This window comes from Toxotes jaculatrix, chromosome 7 (genome assembly GCF_017976425.1).
Source record: "Toxotes jaculatrix isolate fToxJac2 chromosome 7, fToxJac2.pri, whole genome shotgun sequence".
NCBI classification, from domain to species: Eukaryota; Metazoa; Chordata; class Actinopteri; family Toxotidae; genus Toxotes; species Toxotes jaculatrix.
In genome coordinates, this window is record NC_054400.1 from 18288411 (window position 1) to 18302886 (window position 14476).

Sequence of the window (14476 nt, forward strand, 5' to 3'; positions counted from 1 at the left end):
TTACTTTGGCTGTGGAAAAAGGCTCTCATCAGATCACTGTGACATGTGATCATGTTTGTCCTCCGCGCCACCCAGTTCTCTCCATCCCAGTGTAGCTTCTGGTCACCTTTCACCTCCTCACCTCGGGCCTTCTGGTGTTTTTGGGCGAACAGTTTCTCAGGTTGTGAAATGTGTGTGAGTGAACGGTTTGCTGTGGGTAAAAGAATAACTGACTTCCAAGAAAATGGTTTAAAACTTATGTTAAAATGTACATGTTCATAAAGAACCTTTAACAAATGTGTCTTGACAGGCTGCATTTGTAATTGTTTTTTTCCTCTCATTTGCTCTTTCATTGTCCTTCCTGCTACCCAGAATTTTAAAAGAGAAAGTGCAAGATAAAGTCGGTCAGGTGGGGATGGGGGGGTGGGGGGGTGGTGTACTGTAATGTTTAATTGCCACATCATCTCTCTTATCAGGCTGTTATCAGGGCTGTTATTGTAATGAAACACCAGTGGAGACCAGCCAAGAAAGGTGAAGATTACAGAGCATGAGCCATTCATGGTACAATCCATCCCTTCATTGCTCTGGGTTTTCCACACTCCCAGTCCAGGAAGTACAGTGGGGCATGTGAGGGCTGGATGTGGGCTGGAGGAGGGTGGCAGGAGTGCTGAGGTAACCACTCTGATAAGTGATGCATCTCCTCGCTGTATTGTGCATTGTGCTTCGACATGACAACCCCACTGTGAATCAGCACCATAGAGTTAAGATGCAACAAAGGATGATTATTTGCTGAGATGGAAAGTTCAGGTACCAGCCTGTCAATACTTTAAGTGTGAGGAAGATTTTATCTGGTGATGATTTCAACATATCTTCCAATGACAGTAGTTAATGGTGAATAGATTATTTCACCAGGTCAGTTTTGTTTTGACAAAGCCAAATCAGTGACTTGCATAGCTTTGGTTCCCTCATGTATGGCCCAGTGTTACAGCTTTTAAAGACAAACTCTGTGAAATCTTCCCTTGGTCGGAATTATACAGCTGCCTTTTAGTGCCCTGCTATGGTTCCATTGGGTATTGCAGTACTTTAGGTTTTCATCTGATCATTTTTTAACAGCTGCAAACTTCTCTCAGTTTTTATTTTTACTTTCAAACCAGTGCCAGTAACCTCAGTGGACCATTAAAGATAAAAGATAAATACTTCCACATTTTAAAGCTGCAGAAGACAAATCTTTCTTGTTATTCCTGAACTGAATTGATTGAAATGAATCTCACAATCACTTTCTCCAAAAGTAAAGGGGTTTTGTATTGACTTAAGTTTTCTAATGTCCAAATATCCTCTTGATACATTGGTCTGGAACAGATGATGTATTTTTTGTTCCAGTTCATATTAAAGAAGGAATTAGTGGTTGGATTTAATGGAAAGTAAGAGCAATGGTTTGAATTATGGTTTGGACTGAATGATGGGTATCACCCATGTCTATTAAGCTGAGATTTCTGTACAGACACAACAAAGCTCCATGTAAGACAAGGAAAGGAGGCGCCTCACTCTCTCAGGTGCCATATGACATCCTTTTAATGACATAAAAAATAGCGTGTTAAGTAATCAGAGGTGATTTACTGCCTGTTTTATGTGATGTAGTGGACACTCTGCTGGGTGTCCTCAGTGATGACAGCTCACATCAGCTTCATTTCATTGCTTGTCTCAGGCAGGAGGGCGTCTTTTGTTTGGTCCCTCACAGTTTTTAGGAAGGTCATGATGCCTGAGCCACCAGTGCCCCTCTCCTCCAGTGCTGTGGGTGCTCTGCTGACCATCTCCCTCTCGAAGTCCTCGCTCTGGTTACGGAGTTGTCGAGCACGGGCAGCAGGTACAGTGATGAAGCGGGTGACGACGTTGATGTGGTAGCTACGTAAAGCCAACAGTTTTGTGACACAGAGATGAAAAGCCTGGTTTAGCCGCTCGTTGGCCTGCTGCTGGACAAAACTCCTGAGGGAGGGTTGCCGTGAGATGTCCTGGATCAACTGCTTGTGAGCAGGCGGCATGTAGTTCCTCATGCGGGTTAAAAAGGCACCTGAAAAAAAGGCAGTATCACAGAGTCTTTTATTCTTTTATTCTCCTCCAGCACTGATGTAATCATTTAAAGTACAAAAAAATCAGCAATCGTACCACTGTTTTCTTCATGTTTGACTCCCAGAAGTTCATCAAAGCAGTGCAGCAAGCTGCTCTGTGCAGCACTCCCTCCTGAATACTCCATCGGTTCTGCCTGGACCCCTTCATACACCAACCCCTTTGGCATACTGGGGTTGTCTTTCCACCTATGCATACATACACAATGGACACAAACATTTCAAAAACATGTTCCACTGGACAAATCAATAATTAACTAATAAAAACAATGTTTAAAAAAAAAAAAAAATCTGTACCCAGACAGGTAGATCCTCATGATGCCATAGAAGACTGAAGGCTCCACGTACACTTAAGAAAAATCATACTGATCAGAAATACTTGTTAATAGGATAAACATGAATACATTTAAGTTTTTTGTCTGAGTGACTACCTTGCATCAATTTGAGTGCATCTGTCATGTTTTGTATGGACTGGCTGATGTCCTCCAGGGCTCTGGCCACAGTCTCAGTGTCACTACACCTGACACTGTTGATCACGGTGGGAATGTTCTGCAACACACGTCCAGTCTTAAATTTACTTGATTTAAATGCTTGTTTTAATGTGACTTTTATAGTTTTCAGTCAACAACTCAAACACAATTAATCCTCAGTTTGATTTTTCGCCACTGCAAACTATATGGATTGACTTAATTGTCAATGCATCTTCACCCTCAGTGCAGGAACTGCTGCAAGCTCCACCAGCAGAGTGACCATGAAGAAGCCTCGGACACTGTCTCCACCTGGGAGGCTGACCAGCAGCTCCAGATTGCTGTGCAATGTAAATAAACAAATAATTAAAACAAATAATTTTACATGCATGTGAAAATTTTGGTACATAAGGTGTAGAGGAACTGAATTAAAATTAAACTGTACTCACTCCATGTCAAAGGGCCTGGAACAGGAGATGCAAAGACATAAATGGAAAAGAAACAGCACAGATTTATACCTGATACTTATATGGGGCGTAATGAAACCAGATGCAGATGCAGAATGCAGATGATAACTGGACTCACCCTTCGGGGTCCTTCTTCCTCCAGTTAGCCAGTACTCCATCGGCATGGGTGAGAATTGGAGGAAGTCCTAAGCGCTGTGACACCTCCCAGTATGGAACAGCCAGGTTACGTGGCAGTTTCTAAGAGGAAGATTATTTAAAAAATGAAAATTATTCATTTAAATTTTTTATTGTAGGGCAATTGATAGCAGTGCAGGAAGGAAGACAGGAAAAAGGAAATATGACAAAAAGAAAAACTGACAGTTACCTCAACCGTGTCATTCTCTCCCTCCTGCCAAACATAGCCCATGGTCATTACGCTGAGGGTCAGGTGGGCCAGCCGCAACTCCCGGTGCTTCTGCAGAAACTTGGCGCTCAGCAGCGGCATCTGGACAGAAGGACTAACAACATTGAGCCATGGCTCTACAGACATTTCAAATTAACTTGCTGCTTTAATGTCCCCCCTTACCTTGTTAATATGGGCGCGCAGCTCGTGAGAGTGCACAAGCTCTGGGACTTGCAGGGCAATATCCATCCATGGCTGGTAGTAAGGTGGAAGCTCTTTCTTTGAATGTGAAGTTGCAGTATAGTGTGTGTGATTAGAAAATGTTCATTGTCATGGAAAAAGGAAATTAAACACAGCAGTGCACAAATGTGAACTTGCACATGATGGAACAATGAGAGGCATTTTTTATTTAGAATTTAAAAGGCTTACGAGTCAAAATTTCAGTTTTATTTTATGTTGTCACATGTACAGTGACCTTGGATCTGGAGAAGGGCTTAAACAAAATGTGATTTTGTAAACACATGATGTAGGAATAAAGTTCAGTACACAAAGCAAACATGAACAATGCCAAATTTCAGCTTCTCTCAATCAATACCACAAACCATGAGTGCACAGTTTTATAACTGCTAAACTATGAGCAGCATATTTGTCTCTCTGCCTATGTAAGAATCAGCATCATTGGACTTTAAAAAAAAAAATTGTCTTTTTTCAGTATAACCCAGACACTACAGTTTCATGGTAGTCAGGTAGTTAATTTGTGACAGCCTGTGCAAAATGTAAAAAAAAAAAAAAAAGTAGAGAAGAACTTTTCCACCTACCAGAGGCTCGGGGAGGATGAAGCCGAGCTCCTCAGAGACATGGTAGGAGTCCAGAGAGAAAGGAGCTTTGGATTCTGTCTCAGCTGCAGCCATAGAGAAAGTAACAGAAACCCACAGACGGCAACAATCACTGTCTGAATGGTTCAAGAGATCCTGACCTGACTGGACTCTGGCACAGAGTTCACTTTACAGCTGTTGTCATCAACGGTTATTGATTACACAGCATTTATCACTGCTTCTGCTGTTGCACAATTCCAAGTGTGGCAAATCAGTACCTGCGCTTCACTTTGTGAATCATTAAGTAAAAGACTGCCACTGTAAAAACTTTCAGAAGCATCTAAGCTGAGAAAATAGTTTACCACACTCTCTTTATTATACTGGCATTTGATAATTATACCGCTGTGCATAGGATTTTTACTTCTCTCATTAATTCCAAAAACATGGATCAATTGTGTGTACACATTCTCAATTCCGAGAACAAGATTAAAAGTGAAATAACAAAGGTTATATCCAAATCTATCTAGTCCTATGTCCTCTTCACTGTCTCATTTTTATGTATATTTATTTTATATGTATGATTATATTTTGTTCCATCCATTTTATTTTGAAGGAAATTATTCCACCCTTTTCTCTATGTATATAACTACTTATTGCTTAGAATTAAAGACATGATTAAGTAAATGCAGACTGTCAGCCTCACCTGGTGGAGCAGCCTGAATATTGCAGGAGTTGAATAAAACAGACTACATAGAAAAAAGATGTCTCTCTCTTTCTCTTGGTTCAGTATCACTCACTCCTCCAGAACACCAAAAGCGCATTTCACTTTGTGAGCAGACTGAGGTCATTTAGGAGCATTAACATGCTTTGCCCACTCAGACAAGTAACTCAATAAAACAGAAATGCAATAGGACATAAATCTGTTTAGGCATCACAGAATGATCCCTGTTGGAATCAGCTTACCAAGTTGGGGGCTTTCTTTTACAACAACGCTCAGTGCAGCTCTGGATTTAATGCATTCTAAAATTTGCAAGTATAAAGGTCGACTGTAATTCGATCCCCTTAGTCCTGGAACAAAGTTAAGATGTACAAACACTGGATTGCATTGTTCGACTGTGCGATTTGAATGACGTAGTTCGAGGCAACACAGAGTGACTGAGGGAAAAGATACAAAAACTCTTGAGATGGTGGTTTATTGGTGGATTTAAAGCCTTTCATCTGAAGCTGCAAGGACAGAGTTACTGCGTTGAACTGGAGGGGAAACAACTGCTATTTTACTGACAGTGAAAACTCTCTGTCAGTAGGCCTTCCACCATCTGTGCACTATGGCTGTCAGTACCTGTGAGTGGTAAGTGGCTTTTTGATTTACCGAGACCAATCGTGGTGAGTAGTTTCTTTGCAATGTTTGAGGCTGAGTTATCGCTCTAGTAATTGCATTGCCCCAAACTGCTAAATAATAACTAAACTGCGTGCCAATAAGAGCCACTGCTGCACGTGTCAGCAGTGTTAAAAGCAAGAAAAGAGCCTTTTTCCTAATCATTAACACTGTACCAAGAATGGATTCAGATAAATGTCACGATAAATGTAAATTTAATGCACATCAAGAAGATTTAACTCAGTAACCTAATCAATACTTGGCATTGACTAAATAATTTTCAGGTTTACTAAACACACTTTTTAGTACTGAGAACAGGTTTTTAGCTCAAATACAGAGATTCAAGGAGAATTAATCATTCTGAATAGTCTTATTGGTCTTGAATATGCAGTCACAGCAGCATTATTATCCAAAACAGTGACATGAGATCCCTATCTTTTTTTCCTGTGTGGGCTAGCTGCCATATATGCAACCACTATGTGTGTGGTTATGCACATACTGTACACACAAATGCACCAGTTAATAACTAGTTTCTCTCTGCTGGATGAGTCCCACCTGTCCCAGCTGTAAATGTAGTAGGACCGCCCCTGAATATAACACTATCAATTATCGCTTAAGGGAGCTGATTATTCACACTGAAGTCTATACTGTGCTCACTTTATTTAAGAAAGCCTGGATGCACGAGTGGTGTATAACGATTGTTTTAATCAAACTTACAGCATAAACAAACAGTGCAAAGTACAATCCAGATTCTTTAAAGAAAGAGATTTAAAAGAAGGGCTGGACTGGAGGCCAGTTTAGGCTGCTTAGGAGCCGTGGAATGGGATTTGTGTGACTTTAAAGTGGATCAGTGTTTTGTAATGAATGGGGTTTTTTTTCCGTCGGTGCGCCTGCCTATTATTAGCTACGGAGGCCTTTCAGTAAGCGGAGGTGGTTCCATGACGGTCAGGGCTGCAGCTCTGCAACGCACCGACAGGCTTCAGATCAGCGTTCGTATTTTTGGCCATGCAATCGGACTAATAGCACTGATCCAAAGGACTTCTCCTGAAACATCTGCGGTCGGCCGCCTATTTTCAAGCCGCGTTCACCTTGCCTTGAAGATGAAGTTAAATACGAGCTGCCGTCAGGTGCAAGCCGCATCCGATGGAGCCTTGCTTTTTATCGCGTTCAACGACCAACCCGATGCAGCACTTCCTTATGTTGCGGTAAGGGGTGGGTGGGGAAATGACACATCTCCTGCAGGGGAATCAAAACTGCTTTTTACTTCCCAATCGCTGGTTTTGCGATGAACACTTGAGCCAGATAAACAGGCTCAAGAGTCAGTGACGGGGTGTTACATAACCTGTAATGCAGCAGATCCTCATGACTAGTGTCTCGGTGGTGGAGGGACTGTTCGGTCCTTCTGGTAGGATATGCACAATTTTGTCATCTTTGTTATGGATGATAACTGAAGCTGCAAGCTTATTTAATGGCGATGTATTTTAAGAGGATAGATTGGAGGCGCAGTAGAGGTTATATATAGCATATCTGACCATAACAAAAATGATTAATTAATTCGGGAGTTGCGCAGTGTAGACTGTAACAGGAATGAGCAATATTAGAGGCGGTGTATCTCTATTGTGTCATACAGGCCCAGCCTAAGGTCAGACTGTCAGATGTTATTGTGTGTGTGTGTGTGTATGTATGTATATATATATTTTTATTGTGCAGTAAGTGAAAGGCGATTTTATGAATGGCTGCGACCTGCAAGTGACTGTTAGGAAAAAAAAGCACCATAGTAACTCGTGATAGTAATCTTTAGAGCATTGCCACTGTAAATGTGTATGTATGTATACATCTCAAAATATAAAGTTCTCGCCATAATGTGTGAATACTGTTTTCTGAGTATAGCATGTCATCGGAGAGTCAGACCTTCGGTTGTAGTATAAGTGACCAATAGTGATACTTTAGAAATCAGAGTGAAAACGAGGGCAGTTGTTTCTTTTATAGTGGGGTCCTTGGAGGTCCAGGCAGATACTGGGGACAGTAGGTCTAGCTGATCTCATTCATAAGAAGATAGCACTTTCTGAGGATCTAAATATGAATGAGTATAATGAGTAATATGATCAAAGATTCCCAGAGCAGTAACTCTTTCGAGGGGGGGGTTGCAAGTACAAAACTCAAATGGTGGTCTGGTGTTTAAACAGGTAGGCTCTGGGTCTGGGAGTCAGACATAACACTACTAAGTATAGCACCAGTGCATAATCAGTTCACAGTTTGATGTCCTGTGTGCTGTGGTGGCACAATTTAGACCTAAAATAAGGTTAGACAACTACACTAGTGTGACGTTTGACTAACCGCAGCAGTCACTGTCATGTTTATATCCTGCTGCTTTTGTGGAATTAAATAAAAAAATCATTATCAGCATAATACATGGAGGGTTGTCTGATATAGGCTGTGACACACAGAGACAGACTACAGTTCCCTTGGAAACTAGTCCGGGTACCTAAATCATCAGCCACCATTTTCAAGAGACAGAAATAGTCTGTTTACCTATTACCTCCATTTCATTTAATGAAGATATATTTGAGCTAATACTCATTGCTGTGAATTAGGGCTGTGACGGCTGAAGCAAAGCTTTAAGTCAGGGCTGTGTGGCTTGTAATATAGAATCCGTAAGCAGGGAAAAGTATTTTAGGCTTGCAGATGGCTGATGGGATTACAGCAATATCTGGATAGGATTGTATCACCCTTGATTAATCCATAGAAGACAAAATAAACACTTTATTTTGAAATGGGTAATTGTTTTAAAACTGAATGTTCTTTTCCATTCCACTTGAACTAAAGTGTTGAAAACTGTCATATTATTTTGCAATACTTTTTTTCTTTACTATCACCCCCTTTTTGTTTGCTTGTCCCTTTAAATTTTTTTCTATATTTGGAACAAGGACAGGGAACTTGTGAATGGGCACAGGGAAGTCACGAGACATCCATTGATAGTGCTGCGGGCAGAAAAAGCAGTGCAGATGATCAGGAGTAGACACAGTGTCTAATATCCATATTGATCCATGTTCCTCTACTGTTCAGGACAATAGTTTAGGATTTCTGGTGCTGATGCAGCTTTCTGCGCCTCTTTCTATTTCGACAGGTCACAGTTGACAGATTCTGATATGGACTATGAGAGGCCAAACGTTGAAACTATCAAGTGTGTGGTGGTAGGAGACAATGCAGTTGGAAAGACCCGCCTTATCTGCGCCCGGGCCTGCAATGCCACACTGACTCAGTACCAGTTACTCGCTACACATGTGCCCACAGTCTGGGCAATTGACCAGTACAGAGTATGCCAGGAGGTGAGTATGCAAGCTTATAACTTTACAAAGATCACCTGAATGTTGTTTTCTAAATTTGAATATATGTTTTTAAGGATTTAAATCTCTGGTAGCTTGACTAAATTAAATGTATACATGAGTAAAGCACTTGTGCATCATATGTCCCATTAGCATTGCAGTCATTCGCTAATGATTTACAGAAACTGGTGGTTAAATAGGCATTAAAGTATTATCTCTTATTAGGTATTAGAACGCTCCAGAGATGTAGTGGATGATGTCAGCGTGTCCCTTCGGCTCTGGGATACTTTCGGAGACCATCATAAGGACCGGCGTTTTGCATATGGCAGGTGAGACACTGTAAAATTCAGTATTACTTTACCAGCAGGTGCTCTGGTGCTGTCTGAGAGAATTTGTCCTGTGTCTTCTCTTCAGGTCTGATGTGGTGGTACTGTGCTTCTCAATCGCCAATCCCAACTCTCTGTACCACGTGAAGACCATGTGGTACCCTGAGATCAAACACTTCTGCCCCCGTGCTCCTGTCATCTTGGTGGGCTGTCAGCTGGACCTGCGCTATGCTGACCTGGAGGCAGTGAACAGGGCACGGAGGCCTTTAGCAAGGTACGTCAGAGACATCAGAGATTGTTTGAGATTTGTTTTGATTTACTCTTTTCTTGTGCTCAAATTGCCTTCGATATATTTTCTTCCTTTTCAGACCCATTAAATCGAATGAGATTCTTCCTCCAGAGAGAGGCCGGGAGGTGGCCAAAGAGCTGGGAGTGCCATACTATGAAACCAGTGTTGTTGCTCAGTTTGGAGTCAAGGACGTCTTTGATAACGCTATCCGAGCTGCGCTCATCTCCCGCCGCCACCTACAGTTTTGGAAATCTCACCTCAGAAATGTGCAACGGCCTCTCCTTCAGGCGCCCTTCCTGCCACCGAAACCTCCCCCACCTATAATCACTGTGCCTCCTCCCCCAACCACCACAGAGGAGCATCCAGTCGGTCTTCTGGAGGACCCACACTGTGCTGATGTCATTCTGGTTTTGCAGGAGCGACAGAAAATCTTTGCACACAAGATATACTTGGCGACGTCCTCTTCAAAGTTCTACGACCTCTTCATTATGGACACACAAAATGAGGAGACCGAAAGGCCCCCTCGTGGTCCTCTCTCTGGCCGAGAGCTGCTGATGCGTGCTGCTAGCTTCGACGTTTGTGAGAGCAGCGATGATGGAGACAGGGCCAACCTGAGGGCCTGCACTAGTGATGGGACCTTGAAAGATTCTGAGGGGGGCCGACGGGGCAGACTGCTCTCCTCGTGGAGCCGAGCCTTCGTCAGTATCCAGGAGGAGCTGGTAGATGACCCTCTAACATACAGCCCCAGGCCCATGACTGTCGTGCACATGGACCAGTCCATGCAGCTCAGTCCTTTCCGAGCAGTACTCCGCTACCTGTACACAGGTCAGCTAGACGAGAACGAGAAAGAGCTAATGCACATTGCACACATTGCTGAGCTGCTGGAGGTCTTTGACCTGCGGATGATGGTGGCAAACATACTTAACAATGAAGCCTTCATGAACCAAGAAATCACCAAAGCCTTCCATGTACGACGCACAAACAGAGTCAAAGAGTGCTTGGCTAAAGGCACCTTTTCTGGTGAGTGGAAATCATTAATCCATGTTTGTTCATGTGTTCTGCTTGAAATACAGCAGATGCAGGGGTAAGCAAGTTGCTACCAGTGTCTCACCTCTGTATTTCAGATGTAGTATTCAAGCTAGATGATGGGACGATCATGGCTCACAAGCCTTTACTCATCTCTAGCTGTGACTGGATGGCAGCTATGTTTGGCGGTCCTTTTGTGGAGAGCTGCACCAAAGAGGTAAGTCACATTACATCACTAGTTTGTTGGGCTGTGAAATAAGGTCAACAGAGCTCAAGTACAGACCAAAGTCAGTGCCGGGCAAAACATTTATTCTACGGTGTTCATAATTTCCAGTGGCGTTCTTATTGCCAGTCGATTTATAAAGCAGAAGCATTTAAAATTGAATTATTTTCTAATTACACAAAGCACGCTACTGCAGCAAAGATCAATAGATGTACTATCCCAAGTAGAGCACCAGTGACCTACGTGGTCTGTGTGCAAAGTGTGATTTAATTAGGGGATTGCAAATCGGTTGTAATAGAATTAAGTGGCTTCTCTTATCCACACATACTGCAGTTCTGTTCGCTCAGCTACTTTGTTTTTCTACCTTGATAATGCTACTGAAATATTATTCATGTAATATATGAAATCTGTAGGGAGTTTGAGATTTAGATACTGTCATTTGAAATGATCAAAAATCCATCATATGGCTCTTGAGCTTCATTTTTAGATGTAGAATTATCAGCTTTAAGACACGTCATGGCGTTTTTCCTTTTTGTTCCTCTGTTGCTGCTGTAGCTAAAGCAGAACTGAAAAATTGAATAATGATTGTTACATCATATAAACACACAAGTGAAAAGTAGATTTCTTTTCACTTTGATGTTAAATGCAAAACACAACAAAAGCCTTGGGCCCCAAACACATGACTGCCACATGTTCCTGTTTCTAAGGTGCTGTTTCCCAACACGACTCGCAGCTGTATGAGGGCTGTGCTAGAATATCTCTACACGGGGCGGTTTTGTTCTCGGCCTGACTTGGATGCAATGGAGCTTATTGTTCTTGCCAATCGTCTTTGCCTCCCCCACCTGGTTGCACTTACAGGTATTACATTTGGGATAGTTATTACCCTGTAAACCACAGGATTGTATTACACAAAGCCATTGTGCGTGTTTTTAAGTTAATGCCTGTGGTGACTCCCTTTTATGCATCTTTCAGAGCTCTACACAGTAACAGTATTGACAGAGGCGGCGATGATGGGGGCTGACATTGATGGAGATGTGCTGGTGTACTTGGATATGGCCCAGGTAGCATGACCTGTCAATCATCTCAAAACAAGGACAGCAGTTAAATCACTTACATAATGTTTTGGCAAACTGTATTTTAATTAATGAGAGCATTTCTCAGGGAGAACTGATCTGGAGGCGCTGAAAATAACCTTTCCATCTAGTAGGTGGAGCCTAAGAAAGTACGAGTCAGCTATTTATCATAATGAATGGCAAAGGATATTTGGGGCAGTGGACATTTAGGACACAGAAGTCAGACTCAGCACTGTAGTTTATCTCATCATTCAGACTCATATGTGCTTCTGGTTCAGCTCTAGCTCATCAGTGCCATATGCAAGGTAAATATTCTCAGAGGCCGCATCTTCGCTTTGTGGCAATTAGATTAACTGCTAATTTCTTTGGTAATATGTACCACTAAAGCACCTTGAGGCCCTTTCTAAAAGAGGAGCCTTGTGTCTGAGGACACTGGAGACTTTGCCACCTTCAGCTGTACTTCAGCAGTTGCCATTATAATGCCAACATGCTAAAATTAACATGCCAACAAGCTAATATTACAACAAGCTAATATTAGTATTAAGGTTAGTAAGGTAAGTATAAGAGTAGCGCCTGAGTGCAGCTTATGAGCAGCAACTGAGTTTGAACCATTGCAATAACCTGCTGCAGCTGAAACTGCTAATTAAACTCTCACAAAATGTATAGAAAGTCTGACCAAGCAGATGTAAACATGACAATCTGAACCTTGAAATTATGAAAAAAGAGAGTCTCTGGAGAGTTTTAACTCTCTAACAATGCATGCTGGGAAGTCTGTTAATGTGCTAGTTTTGTTTCTTTCAAAACTTCATTTAATGACTTGAGTGAACTCTCAGCAGTTCATTAATTCACCTCATCATTTCAAATCAAACAACCTCAAGTTAGAACAGCTCATGTTTCTAAGTTTTAAATTGGTCTGAAAATTAAAACTAGACATTCTAATTTAAATTAACTTGAAATTAGAAAGAAACTTGCATGTTAAGATGAAGTTAACAATAAAAGATTTGTTGATTACACCAAATTCCTGTATAATGTTAAACAGTGTACAAAGATGACAAACAATGATTTTGTATGTTCCACAGTTCCACGGTGCCCAGCAGCTCACTGGCTGGTGTCTTCACCACATCTGCACCAACTACAACAGTGTCTGCCGCAAGTTCCCCCGAGACATGAAGGCCAAGTCTACAGGTAACACACGTGATCTGGGAGAACATTAGCGATCTTTAATGTCCTCTTGTTCATACTTTACACCAACATGACATACAGTTTGGCAACAAAGCCACTTGGGCACTGTAGTACATGAAGACTTGTTCGTCTTGGAACATGGCAGCATGAAATGAAAAACATATTTAATAGGCTTTACAGGCAGATGGTGAATTTAAATGAAATCTGTAAAAGCAGATTAAGCTCAGTGGACCCATTCCACCTGAGTAAGACCTATATTTAGTTTTAGAGCTTTAGAACTAGCCAAGAACTCCTAGAATTAATGGTTATTGCCTAGACTGTACTGGTTTGAGCAGCAACTTGTTGTTGTGACCATGTTGAGATGCAAAAACCACTGTGGGGAATTGGGCTATTGATAATTAACTCTTGAAAATCCTATATAGCATCTTCCTAAAACAGATTATTCTGATGCAGAGAACCAAGAATACTTTGAGAAACATCGCTGGCCACCTGTGTGGTATCTTAAAGAGGATGACCACTACCAAAGAGCACGCAAAGAGCGCGACAAGGAGGACTACCTTTACCAGAGACGGCAGTGTAAACGCAAATGGCTCTTCTGGAACCTTCCTTCCTCCCCTAACTCGAACTCTCCCTCTTCTGGCTCATCCGCTGTCATCTGACCAAGTGGTAAGGCCAGGTCCACTCTGGGGTACATCAGTGTGGATGCGAGTTGTAAAAGGTACAATAGACAAGATAAGCACTGCTGACTAGGTACGCCCCAATTATTCAGGCACACTCTTTCTCCTCCTGTTTGTTTGCCTCTGCAGTCAAACGGCACTCCTCCAGGTTTGCGAGTTCAGCTCAATCTGGCGGTCGAAGTAAAATTTTGTTCCTTATATTTTTAGCTTGGTGTACATGAGATTCAAACCTCAGTGACACGAACCTTACTGACAAATGGCACAGTGTAAATGGCGCAAATAACAACTCATGTCGATTGTTATGTGTTCGACCATCTGAGTTTTAAGTTTTAGAACTAGGACTCTGCTGGCACAGAACTTTCCACCTATGACCATGATTATCATCAATTAACCTGAACTGATAACCAAGTGCTGCTTATCAGCTGCAACAACCAGCAATTCAACACAGAACTTCAGTCTCAGAGATAAAAACACTTTGCCCTTAAGTGTTTGTACAATCTACCAAACTATGTGTACAGTATGATCTCATCAATAGGATGTAACAATAGAGATAGCCTGCCAGGAATCGAATGAAGTCATTCTCTCTAACCATGCAGATTATGACCGTGTATGCATAAATGAAAATATGGGCAAGTTTTATTTTTGTACAGTCATTCTGTTTTTGAATGTTTGTGTACGGCTTTCACAGCTAAAAGTGATCTGGACACACTCAACATTTCCGCATTTGTGATGTTGTGATTTGTGGC

General features: G+C 41.9%; 2 protein-coding genes across 2 annotated transcripts; one reads left to right on the forward strand and one right to left on the reverse strand.

Annotated features, from left to right (window-relative positions):
• Nucleotides 1-1533: 1533 nt before the first annotated feature.
• On the reverse strand, nucleotides 1534-4386 carry ido1 (indoleamine 2,3-dioxygenase 1). The gene is made up of 10 exons (XM_041042585.1): nucleotides 4237-4386; nucleotides 3602-3697; nucleotides 3401-3520; nucleotides 3155-3273; nucleotides 3019-3033; nucleotides 2811-2910; nucleotides 2534-2651; nucleotides 2400-2451; nucleotides 2143-2291; nucleotides 1534-2047 (listed from the first exon to the last, which is right to left on the reverse strand). The coding sequence occupies exons 1-10, from the start codon at nucleotides 4327-4329 to the stop codon at nucleotides 1653-1655; spliced, it is 1257 nt and encodes a 418-aa protein (XP_040898519.1). The 5' UTR covers nucleotides 4330-4386; the 3' UTR covers nucleotides 1534-1652.
• Nucleotides 4387-6632: 2246 nt separating this feature from the next.
• LOC121184612 (rho-related BTB domain-containing protein 2-like) lies at nucleotides 6633-14146 on the forward strand. Its single transcript, XM_041042402.1, has 10 exons — nucleotides 6633-6813; nucleotides 8736-8937; nucleotides 9160-9263; nucleotides 9349-9534; nucleotides 9629-10569; nucleotides 10674-10792; nucleotides 11506-11656; nucleotides 11771-11859; nucleotides 12951-13056; nucleotides 13507-14146. Exons 1-10 carry the CDS (start codon nucleotides 6752-6754, stop codon nucleotides 13710-13712), a joined length of 2166 nt encoding a protein of 721 aa, XP_040898336.1. The 5' UTR covers nucleotides 6633-6751; the 3' UTR covers nucleotides 13713-14146.
• The last annotated feature ends 330 nt before the right edge of the window (nucleotides 14147-14476 follow it).

Coding starts and splice junctions, on each gene's coding strand:
- ido1 (XM_041042585.1), bottom strand. CDS start 4,329: ATGGCTGCAGCTGAGACAGAATCCAAAGCTCCTTTCTCTCTGGACTCC. Junction 3,698..4,236: donor TCATCCTCCCCGAGCCTCTG/GTAGGTGGAAAA, acceptor TCACATTCAAAG/AAAGAGCTTCCACCTTACTA. Junction 2,292..2,399: donor ATGAGGATCTACCTGTCTGG/GTACAGATTTTT, acceptor ATGTATGCATAG/GTGGAAAGACAACCCCAGTA.
- LOC121184612 (XM_041042402.1), top strand. CDS start 6,752: ATGGAGCCTTGCTTTTTATCGCGTTCAACGACCAACCCGATGCAGCAC. Junction 8,938..9,159: donor AGTACAGAGTATGCCAGGAG/GTGAGTATGCAA, acceptor ATCTCTTATTAG/GTATTAGAACGCTCCAGAGA. Junction 11,657..11,770: donor CCACCTGGTTGCACTTACAG/GTATTACATTTG, acceptor TGCATCTTTCAG/AGCTCTACACAGTAACAGTA.